Genomic DNA, 20,085 nt, shown 5'->3' with positions numbered 1-20,085 from the left:
ATAAAAGAAAGATAAGAATAACGTAATAAAAAAAGAAAGATAAGAATAACGTAATAAAAAAAAGAAAGATAAGAATAACGTAATAAAAAAAGAAAGATAAGAATAACGTAATAAAAAAAAGAAAGATAAGAATAACGTAATAAAAAAAGAAAGATAAGAATAACGTAATAAAAAAAGAAAGATAAGAATAACGTAATAAAAAAAAGAAAGATAAGAATAACATAATAAAAAAAGAAAGATAAGAATAACGTAATAAAAAAAAAGAAAGATAAGAATAACGTAATAAAAAAAGAAAGATAAGAATAACGTAATAAAAAAAGAAAGATAAGAATAACGTAATAAAAAAAGAAAGATAAGAATAACGTAATAAAAGAAAGATAAGAATAACGTAATAAAAAAAAGAAAGATAAGAATAACGTAATAAAAAAAAGAAAGATAAGAATAACGTAATAAAAAAAAGAAAGATAAGAATAACGTAATAAAAAAAGAAAGATAAGAATAACGTAATAAAAAAAGAAAGATAAGAATAACGTAATAAAAAAAGAAAGATAAGAATAACGTAATAAAAAAAGAAAGATAAGAATAACATAATAAAAAAAGAAAGATAAGAATAACATAATAAAAAAGAAAGATAAGAATAACATAATAAAAAAAAGAAAGATAAGAATAACGTAATAAAAAAAAGAAAGATAAGAATAACGTAATAAAAAAAAGAAAGATAAGAATAACGTAATAAAAAAAAGAAAGATAAGAATAACGTAATAAAAAAAAGAAAGAGAAGAATAACGTAATAAAAAAAAGAAAGAGAAGAATAACGTAATAAAAAAAAGAAAGATAAGAATAACGTAATAAAAAAAAGAAAGATAAGAATAACGTAATAAAAAAAAGAAAGATAAGAATAACGTAATAAAAAAAGAAAGATAAGAATAACGTAATAAAAAAAGAAAGATAAGAATAACGTAATAAAAAAAAGAAAGATAAGAATAACGTAATAAAAAAAAGAAAGATAAGAATAACGTAATAAAAAAAAGAAAGATAAGAATAACGTAATAAAAAAAAGAAAGATAAGAATAACGTAATAAAAAAAAGAAAGATAAGAATAACGTAATAAAAAAAAGAAAGAGAAGAATAACGTAATAAAAAAAAGAAAGAGAAGAATAACGTAATAAAAAAAAGAAAGATAAGAATAACGTAATAAAAAAAAGAAAGATAAGAATAACGTAATAAAAAAAAGAAAGATAAGAATAACGTAATAAAAAAAAAGAAAGATAAGAATAACGTAATAAAAAAAGAAAGATAAGAATAACATAATAAAAAAAGAAAGATAAGAATAACATAATAAAAAAGAAAGATAAGAATAACATAATAAAAAAAAGAAAGATAAGAATAACGTAATAAAAAAAAGAAAGATAAGAATAACGTAATAAAAAAAAGAAAGATAAGAATAACGTAATAAAAAAAAGAAAGATAAGAATAACGTAATAAAAAAAAGAAAGAGAAGAATAACGTAATAAAAAAAAGAAAGAGAAGAATAACGTAATAAAAAAAGAAAGATAAGAATAACGTAATAAAAAAAAGAAAGATAAGAATAACGTAATAAAAAAAAGAAAGATAAGAATAACGTAATAAAAAAAGAAAGATAAGAATAACGTAATAAAAAAAGAAAGATAAGAATAACGTAATAAAAAAAAGAAAGATAAGAATAACGTAATAAAAAAAAGAAAGATAAGAATAACGTAATAAAAAAAAGAAAGATAAGAATAACGTAATAAAAAAAAGAAAGATAAGAATAACGTAATAAAAAAAGAAAGATAAGAATAACGTAATAAAAAAAAGAAAGATAAGAATAACGTAATAAAAAAAAGAAAGATAAGAATAACGTAATAAAAAAAGAAAGATAAGAATAACGTAATAAAAAAGAAAGATAAGAATAACGTAATAAAAAAGAAAGATAAGAATAACGTAATAAAAAAAAGAAAGATAAGAATAACGTAATAAAAAAAGAAAGATAAGAATAACGTAATAAAAAAAGAAAGATAAGAATAACGTAATAAAAAAAAGAAAGATAAGAATAACGTAATAAAAAAAAGAAAGATAAGAATAACGTAATAAAAAAAAGAAAGAGAAGAATAACGTAATAAAAAAAAGAAAGAGAAGAATAACGTAATAAAAAAAAAGAAAGAGAAGAATAACGTAATAAAAAAAAGAAAGATAAGAATAACGTAATAAAAAAAAGAAAGATAAGAATAACGTAATAAAAAAAGAAAGATAAGAATAACGTAATAAAAAAAGAAAGATAAGAATAACGTTATAAAAGAAAGATAAGAATAACGTAATAAAAAAAAGTAAGATAAGAATAACGTAATAAAAAAAGAAAGATAAGAATAACGTAATAAAAGAAAGATAAGAATAACATAATAAAAAAAGAAAGATAAGAATAACATAATAAAAAAAGAAAGATAAGAATAACGTAATAAAAAAAGAAAGAGAAGAATAACGTAATAAAAAAAAAGAAAGATAAGAATAACGTAATAAAAAAAAGAAAGATAAGAATAACGTAATAAAAAAAAGAAAGATAAGAATAACGTAATAAAAAAAGAAAGATAAGAATAACGTAATAAAAGAAAGATAAGAATAACGTAATAAAAAAAAGAAAGATAAGAATAACGTAATAAAAAAAAGAAAGATAAGAATAACGTAATAAAAAAAGAAAGATAAGAATAACATAATAAAAAAAAGAAAGATAAGAATAACGTAATAAAAAAAAGAAAGATAAGAATAACGTAATAAAAAAAAGTAAGATAAGAATAACGTAATAAAAAAAGAAAGATAAGAATAACGTAATAAAAAAAGAAAGATAAGAATAACGTAATAAAAAAAGAAAGATAAGAATAACGTAATAAAAGAAAGATAAGAATAACATAATAAAAAAAGAAAGATAAGAATAACATAATAAAAAAAGAAAGATAAGAATAACGTAATAAAAAAAAGAAAGATAAGAATAACGTAATAAAAAAAGAAAGATAAGAATAACGTAATAAAAAAAGAAAGATAAGAATAACGTAATAAAAGAAAGATAAGAATAACGTAATAAAAAAAAGAAAGATAAGAATAACGTAATAAAAAAAAGAAAGATAAGAATAACGTAATAAAAAAAAGAAAGATAAGAATAACATAATAAAAAAAGAAAGATAAGAATAACATAATAAAAAAAGAAAGATAAGAATAACGTAATAAAAAAAGAAAGATAAGAATAACGTAATAAAAAAAAGAAAGATAAGAATAACGTAATAAAAAAAAGAAAGATAAGAATAACGTAATAAAAAAAAGAAAGATAAGAATAACGTAATAAAAAAAGAAAGATAAGAATAACGTAATAAAAAAAAGAAAGATAAGAATAACGTAATAAAAAAAGAAAGATAAGAATAACGTAATAAAAAAAGAAAGATAAGAATAACATAATAAAAAAAAGAAAGATAAGAATAACGTAATAAAAAAAAGAAAGATAAGAATAACGTAATAAAAAAAAGAAAGATAAGAATAACGTAATAAAAAAAGAAAGATAAGAATAACGTAATAAAAAAAAGAAAGATAAGAATAACGTAATAAAAAAAGAAAGATAAGAATAACGTAATAAAAAAAGAAAGATAAGAATAACGTAATAAAAAAAAAGAAAGATAAGAATAACGTAATAAAAAAAGAAAGATAAGAATAACGTAATAAAAAAAGAAAGATAAGAATAACGTAATAAAAAAAAGAAAGATAAGAATAACGTAATAAAAAAAAGAAAGATAAGAATAACGTAATAAAAAAAAGAAAGATAAGAATAACGTAATAAAAAAAAGAAAGATAAGAATAACGTAATAAAAAAAAGAAAGATAAGAATAACGTAATAAAAAAAAAGAAAGATAAGAATAACGTAATAAAAAAAAGAAAGATAAGAATAACGTAATAAAAAAAGAAAGATAAGAATAACGTAATAAAAAAAAGAAAGATAAGAATAACGTAATAAAAAAAGAAAGATAAGAATAACGTAATAAAAAAAAGAAAGATAAGAATAACGTAATAAAAAAAAGAAAGATAAGAATAACGTAATAAAAAAAAGAAAGATAAGAATAACGTAATAAAAAAAAGAAAGATAAGAATAACGTAATAAAAAAAAGAAAGATAAGAATAACGTAATAAAAAAAGAAAGATAAGAATAACGTAATAAAAAAAGAAAGATAAGAATAACGTAATAAAAAAAGAAAGATAAGAATAACGTAATAAAAAAAAGAAAGATAAGAATAACATAATAAAAAAAAGAAAGATAAGAATAACATAATAAAAAAAGCAACAGACTTGATGTATGTGTTCCATTTCAGATCAGGAGTAAAGGTCAAACCCAGAAGCTTGTCAAAACACGGGGCCTCACCCAGACGAGAGCCATCCATCACAATTGATGCCAGATGGGGATCAGAGCGTTGATGATGTAAGGATAGGAGTTTGGTTTTGGATGCATTAAAGGTAACCAGCCACATCTTCCCCCACTGAACCACGAGCTCGAGATCAGAGGAGAAAGAATCGGAGAGAACTTTGTCATTTACAGCCTTTGATGTGTTGCCGTAGATAGTCGTGTCATTAGCATAGGTGTCAACGAATGATTTAAGTATGTGTTTAGGGAGGTCATTGATGTAGATCAGGAAGAGAGTTGGGCCCAGGATTGACCCCTGAGGGACTCCAGCATTTATATTGCAGGCCTCCGATTTTTGTCCATCTACCACTACTCTTATGAGCCTATCGGAGAGAAATGATTTAATGATTGAGAAAACATTTCCAGTTATACCGTAGCTGGAAATCTTGTGAAGTAGACCCTTATGCCATACCTTGTCGAAGGCCTTTGATATGTCGAGAGCAATTGCCCTAGAAAGGAAGGCTTTGTCAAGAGATTCACTAATCCTGTGGGATATAACCGTCAGCACATCTGCGGTAGATCTTGCAGAGCGGAAACCATATTGTGTGTCACTAAGAAGGTTATTCCTGCTGAGGTGGTTGACTATTTCTCTATTTAATATGGATTCCAGCAACTTACTCATAACACACAGGAGACTTATTGGTCTGTATTGAGAGGGAGATGACTTATCACCTGAATTCTTAAATACAGGGCAAACTGATGAGGTCTTCCAGGGAGTCGGAAAGCACTTCTCCTTAAGGCAGCGCTTAAATAGTTTTGTAAGTATGGGAGCAAGTTCTGGTTGAAGCTTTTTTAACACTAACCAGTCATAAGAAATTTCCAGGTTGGTATCTGGAGGTACATTAATTCACTGGGAGAGATGCACTCCTAGTCTTAGCTAAGACATGCATTTAGGAGAAGGTAACTGAGGATGTTCGATGGCCATGGAGGAGCATGAATCTCTAGCAGATCAACGGTTCTATGGTATTAAGAGTTATGTTATTCAACTGCAGCTATGCGGATGATCTAAGGATAACGATTAGGTGCAAATAGGTGAGTCAGATGCCGCTGCACTGGGGAAGGTAATGGTAACCCACTGCATGTATTCTGCCAAGTTCAAATCATGTGATCTCTTCAGAGGAATCGGACCAACAATGGACTGAAACCTATGGAGAACACTAACCATGATTTCGTCTACGGTATGAACATGCCACTGTTGTTGCAAAAAAAAAAAAGAGTACACAAAACCGTCAGTACTTTCTGTAGACTCTTTTTCACGTCTGCCCCATCTGCTCCAGTGGCCTGTTTTTATAAAAGACAGTCCTTCAAATTTGCATACGTATGTGAAAGCACACGAGATTCTGCGAAACTGCATTGTTATATAAGGCCGCAGGCGCCATCTTGGACCCTTTTCAGCATCATGACGCTGCATTGGCAAAGCGCACACGGAGTACATTTAAGAGGTAAGCCTGCGTTCCCACAATTTTTGCCACAGCCACGATACAAGAAGAGTGGTTTTCAGCAAATGACTGTTTTTATGCATCTTTGTAATACAGCTTCTTCTTCTAGTAGCTTCTTTCCAAGAACAGCAGCTTGTGGAACTCTCTTCCTGCTGATTGTTTTCCTCCTAGCTTATAGCATTAATCTTTTAAAGACTAAGGTCAGTAGGTATCTCTCGTTTTTTGTTTGCAATAATCATTTTTCGTTCTTTTTAGTTCCATTACATCAAGTGGCTTCACACCTTTTCTGGAGCAATTTCCATAACATGTGTATTAATTATTTGTAACCAAATAGAAGCACTTGGACAAAAGCCAAAAATATCTGTCCTATCTGAACTAAAATTGTATGGGATTTTCTTATCTGAAGATGCGTTTCTTGTAAAAACTTTACAAATGTTTTAGTTGCGATCTGAATTTGGTTTAATGTCATTTGACATGTCTTTATCTCATACGCATCAGGTGCGCTTGAAAGACAAATTACAACGCAATATTACGAACATAAATATTTTACTTGTTTGAAAAAAAAAAAGTATGTTGACACACTGGTTCTTTGAACTGTTTCCGCTGTCCTCCTGCAGGTCTTTTTCCTTTGAGCAGCTCGCCATAAAGAAGCTGTTTTAGGAGCCTTGAATCAGGTATGCAGCATATATGACCAGCCCAATGAACCTGGAACTGCTGTAACATGGTGTGTACTGACGGAATGTTTGACCGGGCTAGAACCTCTTTGTGTGGTATCTTCTCTTACCACTTGATTTTCAACAATCTATGGAGACAAGCCATATGGAAATGGTTCAGTTTCTTGGCATGTCTTGCATATACGGTCCATTTGTGAATTCTAGGTGTTGTATATGCTTTCCACTTATCCCGGCATTGTTTCCAGTCGTCCTGATCCTCCACCTGCCATTGGTATTTAACAATGTTGACTCAGGAGAGGTGTGGTTGGAGATTGCGCAACTCTTGCAACAAAAATTTCATGCATAGGCAACTTACAGTGGGTATCCATAGTCTGTCAAGACTGAGGGAAGCTTTTTGATTTATCTCATCGGATACGGGTGACGTTTTCTTGTTTTATTCGTAGAGGAAAGATTATTTTGATGATCTTGTTCGGTCAGCTAATAATAGGAAAAACAAAAACGCTAAAAATGTAAAAACATTTCTTTTTACTTTTCAATGATTTTTTTTTTTTAAGTTTTATTTTCTCACATTGATAATGATTTTGAAACGAAGGTACAAATTCAGATTATGGGTTTCTAAAATCAACCATTTAACTGTGATGCTGTGAGACGCATACAAGTATACACATGTACATATAAAAGAAAATATATATATATATATTAACACCAAAAATAAAAGACAAGGAAAAACGCTGTTAAAGTTTTACAACTTTCAAGATGCTATATAGAAGCTGAATCGTTAAAGATATTCAAATCTGGTTTTGGCCCAAATTCGACCACAACTATTCTTGTATGTTATAGAGGAGACTTTGAAGAAGAGAATAATATTACTCTAATTTTCACTGTGGTGGCGCTTACCGGATTATGGAATTCATAGCCTCAAATATATATATATATATATATATATATATATATAAAATGAAATACACTTTTTGTTGCCATCAACACCTTATCTTGAGGTCTTGATTTTGCATACACAGTATATATATATATATATATATATATATATATATATATATATACATAATTTACGAGAAGCGTTCCAAAAGTAATGCCTCCTATTTTTTTTATTCGTTCTGAATTTTAATTATTTACATTGGTTTCAATGAGTCATTGCTTGAGGTCATCTTATTCCACTCATCACCTACAACGCTTAATGCCTGTTTCATGAAAATGTCCTTACATTTTGTCCACTTACAAATATCATCATATTTAACCTGCTTCTCCCAAATACATTTTCCATAAAGAAAGTAACAAATACTTTCCCTCCATAACACTTTATACTTAATACGTTATTTCAAATTATTTGGACCAATTTTTCCCCAATTAACTTTAATTGAGATGCTTGTACATCTATTTTTTTTATGTGGTCGAATTTGAAGAAGCGTCTTTTTTTTTTTTTTTTTTTTTTTGTTAAGGGGAGGGAAGAATTTGAAGAGACATTTTCTTTGAGGGGAAAGCTGGTAGAATTTGGAAAGGACACTTTCTTGGTGGTATAGAATTCGAAGGAGATGCTTTATTTTGATAGAATTGATACATTGATAATCCTATAGTTGTCAAATTAAAACCTCATTAACCCAGTAAATACCAGGGTAAATTTCTTACTATTGAGTTGAAATTTTGTGTGATGAGTTAGAATACACAAACTGAAATAATGATAATAATAATAATAATATCTATAATAATATCAATAATAATAACCGGCGGGACCTGTGGACATCCCACAGGGGACTCATTCATATGTAATATATTGATGTTGGCATTCTGTAGTTGGTTGGTTGTTTTTGTTTTATAACATATCAACCCTTTTCAGGTTATTTAATACCGAATCCAGTTATTTTGAAGAAAATTTTTTTAATAGAATATATTTTTTTTTTCAAGTCGGTTTCTATTTAACCCATAGTTGGCACCATAACAAAATGGACCTGAAAGCAATGGCAATTAAAGGGTTGCTCCACACTCCCCAAACACTGCAATCTGGGCCTCACCATCAGATATAGTTTAAGGTCATATCCAGGACCGGCATTGTGTAGGTGTTTAGTGTAAATGGAGATGCTGTGATATTATTGTAGCTCTTTTGTTAAATCTGCAAAAGTATTTATCTAAGCTAGCAGGTACACCAAGTGTAGCTCGGTCGCAAAGTATGTTTAAATATATTTTAATGCTTGCAGATTTTGTATATATTATTATAAAGTTAATGTTCTTTCGATTTTTATGTGTTATAAAGTGGCAATTTAAAAAAATAGAAAAAATATATCCATATGACTTGTGTGTATCAGCTTGAATCGAAACCAAAACTTGTGAAAAAATATATGCATGTGTATATATATTGAGTTCCTTCAGCGAGAATCAAAACCGAAACTTATGAAAAATTCTTGGTAAAATTTATTTATAAAAAAAGTAAATGACTTAAGTGCCATCAGCTATAATCGAAACTGAAACCAAAACTAATGAAGAATTCTAGGTAAAATTATTACAAGAAATGGAAATCCATCACAATTAAATGACAGTCACTCAGATGTAAACATGACACACAAAATAAATAACACATATGGTATCCTATTAATATATAAATAATAATAATAATAAAATAATAAGTCTAACGTAAATAAGTTCTTGATGAGCCGTTCCATATAAGTTATCAAATTTACCAAATTTTCATTACTAATGATTACTATATTGTTCAATTTCTACTGTACACTCTTTAACCCTTATCCTTGAGTGGCCTCTTGGCCTTGATAATGTGGTGATGCCCATGTAAAAAAAATAAATAAATAAAAATAATAATAAAAAAAACCTTTGCCAGCATTTTTTTCTTGTAATTGTCTTTTAAATATGTTTTTAATACGCTAATAAGAATAACATTCGATCAAAATCATGTCACTCAGAAAGTCTTTATTGCAAATTCAAAACTAATTTCTTGCGCTCTTGTCTTAGTTCAGACCATTTATTTGAAGAAGTGTTTATAAGTTTTCATAAATGTTCAATTGTCTTTTTATTTTAGTTCTTGGAAAGTTGATTCTCCTTTCGGAAACTAAGGAATTTGATCGGCATTGTTTCAATTGTTGACCACCAAACACACATCAGTTCACCAATGGACTTGAGAGACATGATTGCACTTCTTGAAGGCTGCAAGAACACACTGGTAGGAGTTATTGAAAGAAACCAGCAAACTAACCTGCAGAAAATAGTCTTTCTCTTCAACCCAACTTCAAAAGGAAATAATGAAAGCTTAATGCTTTTTTTGATAATTTTTCATAATTACCATTCCGGAAACACATTGACCAAAAGTATTAAATTAAAATACGCTTAAATCCAAGTACAGCAACTAGGTTGTATTTAAATGATGGAAAAGAAGTTGGCATCTTTATTTCTTGAAAATAATTATTTTAGAAATGGGCTTTGCTGATTCAAATGCTTCCTGCAATCTCAAAAATTTCAAGAATTTAGACAAAAATTAGCTATTAACTATTATATTAGTTATAATAATTAAATTGATTTAATAATAGTCATAATAGCTAACATGATTTGATAACCATTATAGTAGCATGATTTAGTAATAGTTATAGTTAGCATGATTTAGTAATAGTTATAGTTAGCATGATTTAGTAATAGTTGTAGTTAGCATGATTTAGTAATAGTTGTAGTTAGCATGATTTAGTAATAGTTGTAGTTAGCATGATTTAGTAATAGTTGTAGTTAGCATGATTTAGTAATAGTTGTAGTTAGCATGATTTAGTAATAGTTGTAGTTAGCATGATTTAGTAATAGTTGTAGTTAGCATGATTTCCAACCCCTAACAATCTCTAACTATTCTCTCTCTTGCTCTTTTTTCTCTCCCTCTTGTCTCATTTCACTCATTTAGTTTCTCCTCTGATCCATCTCTCTCCATTTTTCTTATCCCTCATCAAAATGTGCACCAATAACAATATACACCTTATTCTAAGTGAAAACAAACTCTGCCCTTCACTCAGAATGTGTCTCATCATACCTTTATATTTCTATTCTTGATTAAGCCATTAAATCCCAGGGTAATTTTTTTACTATTAAGTTGAAATAAGTTAGAATACACAAACTAAAAGTAAACAAGTGAAGCATGCATGGTCCCCCATGACTGCACAGTGAACGAGGCACAAAAAAAAATGTTCAGCATTTGCCCTGCGCCATTTAGCCCCAAAAGTCCCCAAGGCCTTAACATATTTAAATTTGAGTTCAGCACCATGCAAAACTGCTAAATAGACATACACAGAAAATTTTGGACAAATATCATAAAATAGTCCCAAAAATGAAGTGTTTTTATTAGCCCTAAAAAGCTCCTGAGGCACCCCCAAGAGTTATCGTGAAGTTTAGACAAACAAAATTATATACAAATCAGTTACAACTTTTCAGACAGTTTTATATAAACCTAACGCATCAATTTGTTTTAATAAGCACAAAAGTGTCAATTTTAGCCATTTTAACCCGAAAGGCACTCCTAGGAAGGCAACCAGAGTTTTCCCGGAAAATTCATTCTGTTACATTTTTATTTATATCATGTTTAATGTTTGTGCAAAATTTTTTTTAAATTCCAAGGTGTAGCTATTGAGAAAAGTGCGGATGGACAAACGCATAAGGGTGAATTTACAGGTCCACCCTCCTTTTGTTGGGGGTCCGAAAATAATTATTTTATTTAGAAAGCAAAACATTGATTCTCTTATTGTATAGAAAAAATGCGAGCATGAAAAGATTAAGCTTAGAAAAGTAAAAGGACTAGATGTTAAAACTGAAAAAGAAAAAAGACAAGATATCTTAGTAAAAAAAAAAAAAAAAAATTTATAACTTAAAATATAGCAGCATTAAGAATTTTTTTAAAAGTTCAACTTGACATTATATATAAATTCTTAATGCTGCTATATTTTAAGTTATAAATTTATTATATTTTTTACTAGAATATCTTTTTCCCCCAGTTTTAACAAGTCCTTTTACTTTTCTAAGCTTAATCTTAACCATATTACTTTTCATTTTCGCATTTTTCTATGATTTTTCCAGGCTTTGCTTTGAAATACTTTCTTTTTTGTGTTCAATATCATACGCATTGTCAACAATCCATAAAAAAATTATTACCAACTTTTTAAATTAACTAAATAAAAAAAATCTAATAAAAGACGTAATTAAGTAAATAAACAGAAAGAAGGGACAAAAAAAAAAAGAGAGAGAAACAGAATTAACAGGAGGATGTCGTAAGTTAAAAAATTATCAGCCCTAGCACAGCAAAGACCATCACTTTTGTTAACTCTTTTTATATAACCCAAATGAGATGGCATGCGAGCAACATTCTTGCTATGATTTATGAAGGTGTCAACAACGAAAAAGTTGCTATTGTAGCCAACAGCCAATCAAAAGAAACCATTTCTCACGTTTCTTACTAATTCTGAGAACTTTTGAACACCAGGAATTTTATTATAACTTTGTTTTAATCAACGAAAATTGAAACATTTTTTTTTTTTTTTCAAAATATAACTTAGAAGGTGACCTATGAACTGTAAAAATTGCTTGAAATTTGGTTGCAAAATGAGTGAGTGGTGAAACTTTAAAGCAGTTCTAAATGAGCGAAATTAACATCTAACCATATATTCAAACACGGTAGTGTTTGAATGATAAATAGGACACTGGATACATGCGATATATTTTAGAAGTCAAGACGCTATACATTCAACATAAAATTTACAAATTATGGTAAGGAACAAAGCAGTTCCCACAAATGGTTCCATTGTACTTTTGGCAATAAGTTAGTGGCTTACTGTTGCAAAACTCATTTCTATAACTTATACATTATTGAATAAATAGAATTTGAGCAAATTCCACAAGAATTTTAAAGAGAGAGAAGCTGAATATAGACGAATTTTATCTTTTTTTCAGAGTAATTCTGAAGTAAGCAGTACTATTATATATTATTGAAAAGTTGTGTATATTTTTTGTGACTGAGCGTTATATATATTCGGAAATTAATTCCTATTTTAGTCACGTGAATTCTTTCGAGTTGAGAAGAAATGATGTCGAAGTTGTGTCATTGTGTTTCTCCCATGACCAAACATTATTCTCAAAGCAGACAAAGAAATAAAAAAAAAAAAAAATCAGAATTTTTTCAACTCTCAGCGTTGTACTCTGCTGACACAGGAGGCTTTTATTTATTTTAAGCCTCTTCCAACTTTGGTTGAAGTGAAAGCTCCAATACTGTATCAAAAGGAAATATACATTAAAAAAAAAAAAAAAAGCAGATGGGTGACCATTTGTGAATTCTAGGCGCTGTATATGCTTTCCACTTACCCCGGCATTGTTTCCAGTCGTCCTGATTCTCCACTTGCCATTAGTATTTAACAATGTTGACGCAGGAGAGGTGTGGTTGATATTGCGCAACTCTTGCCACAAAAATTATATAACCCAAATGAGATGGCATGCGAGCAACATTCTTGCTATGATTTATGAAGGTGTCAACAACGAAAAAGTTGCTATCGTAACCAACAGCCAATCAAAAGAAACCATCTCTCACGTTCCTTACTAATTCTGAGACCTTTGGACACCAGGAGATTTATTATAACTTTTGTTTTAATGAACGAAAATTGAAAAAAAAAAATTTTTTTCAAAATATAGCTGAGAAGGTGACCTATGAACTGTAAAAATTGCTTAAAAAAAAAAAAAAAAAAAAGCAAATGATCGTAGAATTACATTACTATAAACTGTAAAAATTGCTTAAAAAAAAAAAAAAGCAAATGATCGTAGAATTACATTATTATGAACTGTAAAAATTGCTTAAATAAAAAAAAAAAAAAAAAGCAAATGATCGTAGAATTACATTACTATAAACTGTAAAAATTGCTTGAAAAAAAAAAAAAAAAAAAAAGCAAATGATCGTAGAATTACATTACTATGAACTGTAAAAATTGCTTGAAAAAAAAAAAAAAAAAAGCAAATGATCGTAGAATTACATTACTATGAACTGTAAAAATTGCTTGAAAAAAAACAAACAAAAAAAAAAAGCAAATGATCGTAGAATTACATTACTATAAACTGTAAAAGTGTGTACAAATTTTTTTTTCTTTCTCTTTCCGAAATAGGTTAAAGCTAATGCGGTGTGCCACATTTCTTGCTTTGGGGGTTCTTCCTAAAACTGAAGGAAACATTTATAATCTTAGGTAATTCTTGTTTTTGATTGATTCATTCATTTAATTAGCAAAGAATAAACGCACAAGCGATTGCCATTTACAAAGGTAGTGAGAATTTAGGGGCTATGTACAAAGAGAAACTATACAGGGGCAAAACCGTGGAGGTCTGATCAGCGTCTCCCCAAAGTCGCCTTGAAGCTCTGTATTGTGGGCAGGTTTATAACCTCATTGGATAGCTGGTTCCACGGAGATGCCACTTGAACTGAGTTTACATTAGGTCTGAACGATTTACTGTCCATTTGTTTAAGTCATTTTAAGATAATATATTGATGTATGAAGTGGTGTCATTGTGAATGACTATCTGAAGTATAAATCTATATTATCAGGGGAGAAAGAAATGTATAAATCGGTATAGAAAAGAAAAAACGAGTCTTTTGGAAGTGGTGAAGATGAGGAGAGGGTCTAACTGCTTTTTCTTTACAATATGGATGCGCATATATATGAATACATATTGCTCTTTATTATTGTTATAAAGGGAAATAACCGAAAAGCAAAGAGTTATCTCCCCTGGATCAGAAGGAGGCGGGGGGAGACTTTTCAAGATGGCTGACACAGCATTTCACATAATCTGTTGCTCTAACGTTTTACTATTTTTCTGTTTTAAAAAAAAAAATAACAATTTGGTGCCAAAACGATGTCTTCTTGTAATTTCCACATTTAACAACCAGTTATATTCCGTGACAACATAACAATTAAATTTTCCTCTTTTTCATTTTCCTTCAGACAAAGTTCTCAGAAATCAAGGGGTCCTTTACCTGGGGCTAATACTTGAACTCTATATGAGATACATAGATATTCGAATGTTCAATTAAAATTCTTTATTTCTCCTACACTGAGTTAGTAAAGAAATAAAGAACATAATTTTCCACTCCCCAATTAACCATTTTCATATGTTGTAGTATATCCTTCGTTTTGGTCTCTTGGTCTTACTGGATTCCAGGATAAGAATTCATCTGGTCTGGTAGAGTATCCAGCTTTGTGCTGTTACTTGAGGTAACATCACTTAGAGAAGTTGCACCATTGCTCATAAAAGCTAATGTAAGTTAGCCATAGCGAGGAGATCTTATTTAGACCACGATCACTATGTGATTTTGAATATTTAGTCAGGGTTTACTTCTAGGGAAAATTATACTCATGCCAGGTTATTCTGACAAACCCCTGTACAGAGAGACCTTAGACCTTTGAACATTGGTCTGTGTGGCTGTCACGCGGTTCTGCTAAACTACGGCACCATGGATTCAACTGAATATTTAAAAAATTCTACCACTTCACAGACTGTATGGTATCTATCAGACATAAATTGCAAAGTTAATCCTTCCTTCGCAACTCCTCAGTGGTGAGGATGGTGGTTGTGATCTAGATTTTAGTATGCGCATAGGTAACAGACAAGACCGATCTTGGCCTTGAGCCTAACAGGTAGTTCCATTTCCATTAGAATGGTTGGCTCGAGGGCATGCTTCCCTTTCCCTCCTTGTCTTTCTTTTCTCCTCGAAGTCCATATGTCAGCTGGCCTTGAAGGTAGCTGTGCCTTACAAATATGGTCTGCCTTCTGGTTGGCCTGTCCTCGGCTCATATTGATACCTCACTTCAAGTTTGCTTTTAAAAGATCTTTGTATCGTTTCTTTTGACCTTTTCGACTGTCGAGTTGTTTCGGCAGCTGGGAATTCAACATCCTGACGACGTAACCCAAACACCTCAGCTGGTTCTTACTAACGATTGGTTTTACGCTGGTTGTGTTGGCCTCTTGGAGGATGCTGAGGTTGATATGATAGTCCTCCCAGGAGATGTTCAAAATGTGCTGCAAAATTAATAAGAATTAATAAAAATTAATAAAAATAGACAATGTTTTAAAGGATAAAAAAATCACAATTAAAATTTCCTTGTGAAAGGAATTATTTAAAACAAAATACGGGTTTGTATTACTGTACACATAGATTCGAAAAAGTTGTCAAAAAACAAATATATAACAAATAAATGTTATCAAAGGCAAGATAAGTTACTTTTCTACCTAACTGGACACATTTAGTGCTTTTATTTAATGTAACATGTTTATTCAGCTCGAAAAGCATACAGTGTTTACCGATGTATTGGAAAATTCAAAATGGCGCCCGACTCTCTCTTTAACACGGTAAGTTCAGGAAAAGTGTTATGAATAATAAACTAGACAAAATACTGTTAGAAATTCGCTCAATATATGTTACTGTGACATAAGTTGATATATATTCGGTGTTTTTTTTAATAGCATTTTGTCTAGTTATTATCGGTAAACACTGCATGTTTTTCGAGCTGAATAAACATGTTACATTGAATAAAAACACAAAAATGTATCCAGTTTGGTAGAAAAGTAACTTATCTTGCCTTTGATAACATTTATTTGTTATATATTTGTTTTTGACAACTTTTTCGAATCTATGTGTACAGTAATACAAACCCCAAAATACAAATGAAAATTGCGTAAAAAAAGAGGAAAAAAATGAAATGTTGTCTCAGTTAATTTGCATAAGACTTTTGTAAGATATCTCCTGTACTATTATATAAAAGGAGCTTTGTGTGTACCAGTTCATTCCCTACGGACTCTGAAACAGCTGGGCCGATTTGTATGAACTTTCACACAAATGTACTTTATGTATCTGCCAGTGTTAGGTTTTGTATCGGAATATCTCGATAAATATCAATAATCGAAATAATCCGATGAAAGAAGGAAAAGGCGATTTTGACCAAAGTTAACGCTTTATACAGCCTAACATCATAAGTGCATTTGAGAAGTGTTATTACCACACAAGCAGAAAGGCTTTGCATATAAAATCAACAGTAGGTTCTTTGGTATGACAGGGCCATGTTCTAAATGAATGTTTCTGTGTAAAGCACAATTGAACCATGATACTTGACTTTTGCATTTTAAACTTTAATTCCAGTTGTTATATATAAAATAATTGTATAAAATCAACAGTAGGTTCTCTACAGTTCAATTCAGACTAAGTCACTGTGTGGAAGCACGTGAAGCTACCTTCTGGTGCACCACTATGGGTCCACAACTAAAGCAGACAATCAATGGATTTGACTGAAAAATGGGTGATTTCACCGATTTTGATAACAATAAAAATATGGGAGTATGAAACATTTGTTGATCATCGTTCAATCCCGGACAACGTCGGGTCTCCCTGCTAGTTGATATGTAAAAAGTTATTTTAATCAGTTTCTTTCACATATTCATAAGCAGTCCTTAACAAATGTATCACTTCTATTCCAACAATCAATAAACTTGGGATGATTTCGTCAGCATCTGACAAAGCCAATCTCCTTGCTAAGAATCAATCTCTACCCTTTGCAATTAGGGTCATCTACTTCTTAAGGGAGGAGGAGGTCAGTAAACCTGGAAATGCACCCTATAAAAAATGACCCCGGTGTGTAACTCTGTCTCATGAGGAGACATTGTAAATAGGAACCCTTTATGACCTGAATTATGATGTAGATAATTAAAAAAAAAGATTTATTGTTAATTGTAGATGGCGGCATACTGAACGTAAGCAATGGACACTTGCAGTCTGGAGGTATCTGGCATCTAGCCAGTACTGAGCTAATACGTACAAGGCTTGAATCAATTCCCTTCTTTATTTATGCTCTTATATTAATTTATTTATGGCTAAACGAAGTAGTTCAACCAGGTTATAAAGGGTTAATCGTCTGACTGTATGGTTGTTGCACAGCTCTGCTAAACCACATCCACATGATTTGAACTGAATTAAAAAAAAAAGAAAGAAATTTTCTGAGATTTTACGAACCGTATGGTACCTGCTCCTCCTCCCTCTCCTTCGTTGAGTAATAGCCATTTTATAAACATCCACCTTCTCTGTGTCATATGATTGGGGTACAAGGTTGTGCAACAATTACTTTTATGGAATTAGTCAGCTGAACAAGTTTCAATTTTTTTTTCTGAGATTTTTTTTTTTTTTTTACTTCAAAGAATTTTTTATGGGGAGGAAAAAAAAGTAAAGTGAGTTTATTTTTTATTTATTTATTTATTTTTTTTTTTAGACGATGTTTCATATTACAAGACCTCATCTTGCAATAGATCTTGCCACTTGTCTGCCTTCAGGGTTAATAGTTTTTTTTTTTTTTGTTTTTTTTTTTTGGTAAACCATTCGAGCTTTTAAATGTTCTTTCATAATTAACTTATCTATTCAAGGTGCAGCTGCGTAAAGCGGTTGCTTCCTTTATTAACCTTGATAAATATCTCAGAAATATAACCGAAAAGGAAACGCAGCGCATCACACATAGATTTCATTATTTTATTCGTTTATTATAATTCTTTCTATTGGTCTGTGCCATTAGTGAAAATGTTGGTTGCTTGGATGATGCAATAATAAAACAACCATTCACAAAACTCCCCATACAAATTGCAAAGTTAATAGAAATTAATAAAAATAGACAACGTTTCAAAGGGGATAAAAAATTTTGATTTTCATTAACCCTTTAGACCCTGGCCCAAGTAAGCAATAATTAGCCAAAAAAGACAATAGGCGATTAGAAAACTTATTTGAGAACGTATTATTAGAAGGCCGAAATATCGTCCATGTCGTCTTTTTAGCTATGTTGTTAGGGCTGATATATTGGCCGAGCACGGTTGGAAGGGTTAAAAACAAAAAATATCACTGAGAAGAAAATGCATCGCAAAAATATAGATTTCATCAATTCATTTGTTTATTATAATTCTTTAGTGGATTGACCTGTATCACTACTCAAAGTGTCGGTTGCTTAGATAATGCCATATTCAGACAAGGGTTCACAAAATTCACATACAAATTTCAAAATTAATAGAAATGAATAAAATAGACAATGTTTCAAAGGAAAAAAATTTCAGAAATATAACCGAAAAGCAAATTGAACAAATAAATATAGATTTTCATTCATTTTTTTTTTTTTCTTTTTCCGATTTAAAATTTTATCTTTATTCATAACAATAACAATCCTTCTTCGGGCCAAGATCACAGTGTAGTATCTGTTCCGATGCTACACTTCACATTTTCTGTCCTCGGTCAGTGGAGGAGAAATCCTTCATGACTGAGACAATTTTAATTTTTGTTACTATCCAGAGTGCTCCTTTTTGAGGAGCTGGATTTGCTCCACATTAAAAACCGACCTTGTGTCTAATTCTGCCCTCGTGGGGAGGCAAGTAAATAGGAACAATGACAATCTCTGATTCTGCTTTATGCACGAGTATTGTCTTTTTTATTTTTATTTCTTCTTTAATTCATTGGAGTGATGGCTTCTAACTGAAATGAAGGGGCAATACTATAGGTCAACATTTCTTAGAGCATCTCTCGGTTTAATCAGCAATCTCATGACAACTTTGAAAGAAAAAAGAATTATACATCATCTTCTATAATATAAATCTCACCTGTCTGTTTAAATGTATGTTTGTACGTCTGCCTAAAACTTTCGTCAGAGGCGATGGAGTTTCATGAGGTCGGTATCGTTTTGAAGCTCGACCCTTCGGATGACAAATATCGAAAAATTGGCTAAAAACATTAATTCCTTCACCCTCAACTAGGCACTTTCTACAAGGAGGGTCGGTTTTCTTGCGTCGTCATTTTTGCAAGTCATCGTATCGGTTTGAATGACTTTACGTTCCGAACTTCTGGTCGCATCATGGAGGTTTTCTTTCACTTTCTTTTCCGGCTTTATGTCATGGGTTTGAGCCTGCCTGCCTACTACTTTTTTTTTTTTTTTTTTTTTTGCTCAACACACACCTCCAAACACCCGGGCAACGCCGGGCACCCAGGCTAGCATATAAATATACTGATAAAATTCTAAATATTTCATCCCCAAAAATATTCCTATAAATTAATTTATTTACCATAATTATTTTTTATTATTCCATCCAGTCGTAAAGTAAAGAAGACGTTGTACTCCTGTTCATTTCTGAGTTCACTCAAAAACCAAAATGGCTGCTCTCACCTCTTCTTATACAAGAATAAAAAAGCATTGGAAATGCAAAAGGATATAGGGATGGTATGCCAAAAAGTATACAAACAAGATAGCTATGAATGGCTAGGCACATGGAAATAGAATTGCATCCAAAGTATAGCCCTATAGCTTTTCTCCAATCTTCATTCCGTGCCATCATTACGGTTGTAAAAAGCTATAGGGCTATACTTTGGATGCAATTCTATTTCCATGTGCCTAGCCATTCATAGCTATCTTGTTTGTATACTTTTTGGCATACCATCCCTATATCCTTTTGCATTTCCAATGCTTTTTTATTCTTGTTAATTAGT

The 20,085-nt window shown here is 30.2% G+C and overlaps 1 protein-coding gene across 3 annotated transcripts in view; it reads left to right on the top strand.

Moving 5' to 3' along the window:
- Positions 1–20,085, top strand: part of LOC145254784 (uncharacterized) — a 371,478-nt gene that overhangs the window by 202,155 nt on the left and 149,238 nt on the right. The window contains exon 2 of one of the 3 annotated variants that reach the window (XM_080113566.1): positions 9,610–9,750. The exons of the other annotated variants lie outside the window; for them this stretch is intronic. Coding sequence (XP_079969692.1) covers positions 9,700–9,750 — 51 coding nt within the window. The 5' untranslated portion in view covers positions 9,610–9,699. The remainder of the gene's footprint in view (positions 1–9,609; positions 9,751–20,085) is intronic. 3 annotated transcript variants of the gene reach the window in all.

The sequence above is a fragment of the Euprymna scolopes genome, chromosome 30 (genome assembly GCF_053919585.1).
Source record: "Euprymna scolopes isolate OS-2025 chromosome 30, ASM5391958v1, whole genome shotgun sequence".
Classification (NCBI taxonomy): Eukaryota; Metazoa; Mollusca; class Cephalopoda; order Sepiida; family Sepiolidae; genus Euprymna; species Euprymna scolopes.
The sequence above is the reverse complement of the archived record's forward strand: the minus strand, read 5'-3'. Positions and strand labels throughout refer to the sequence as shown.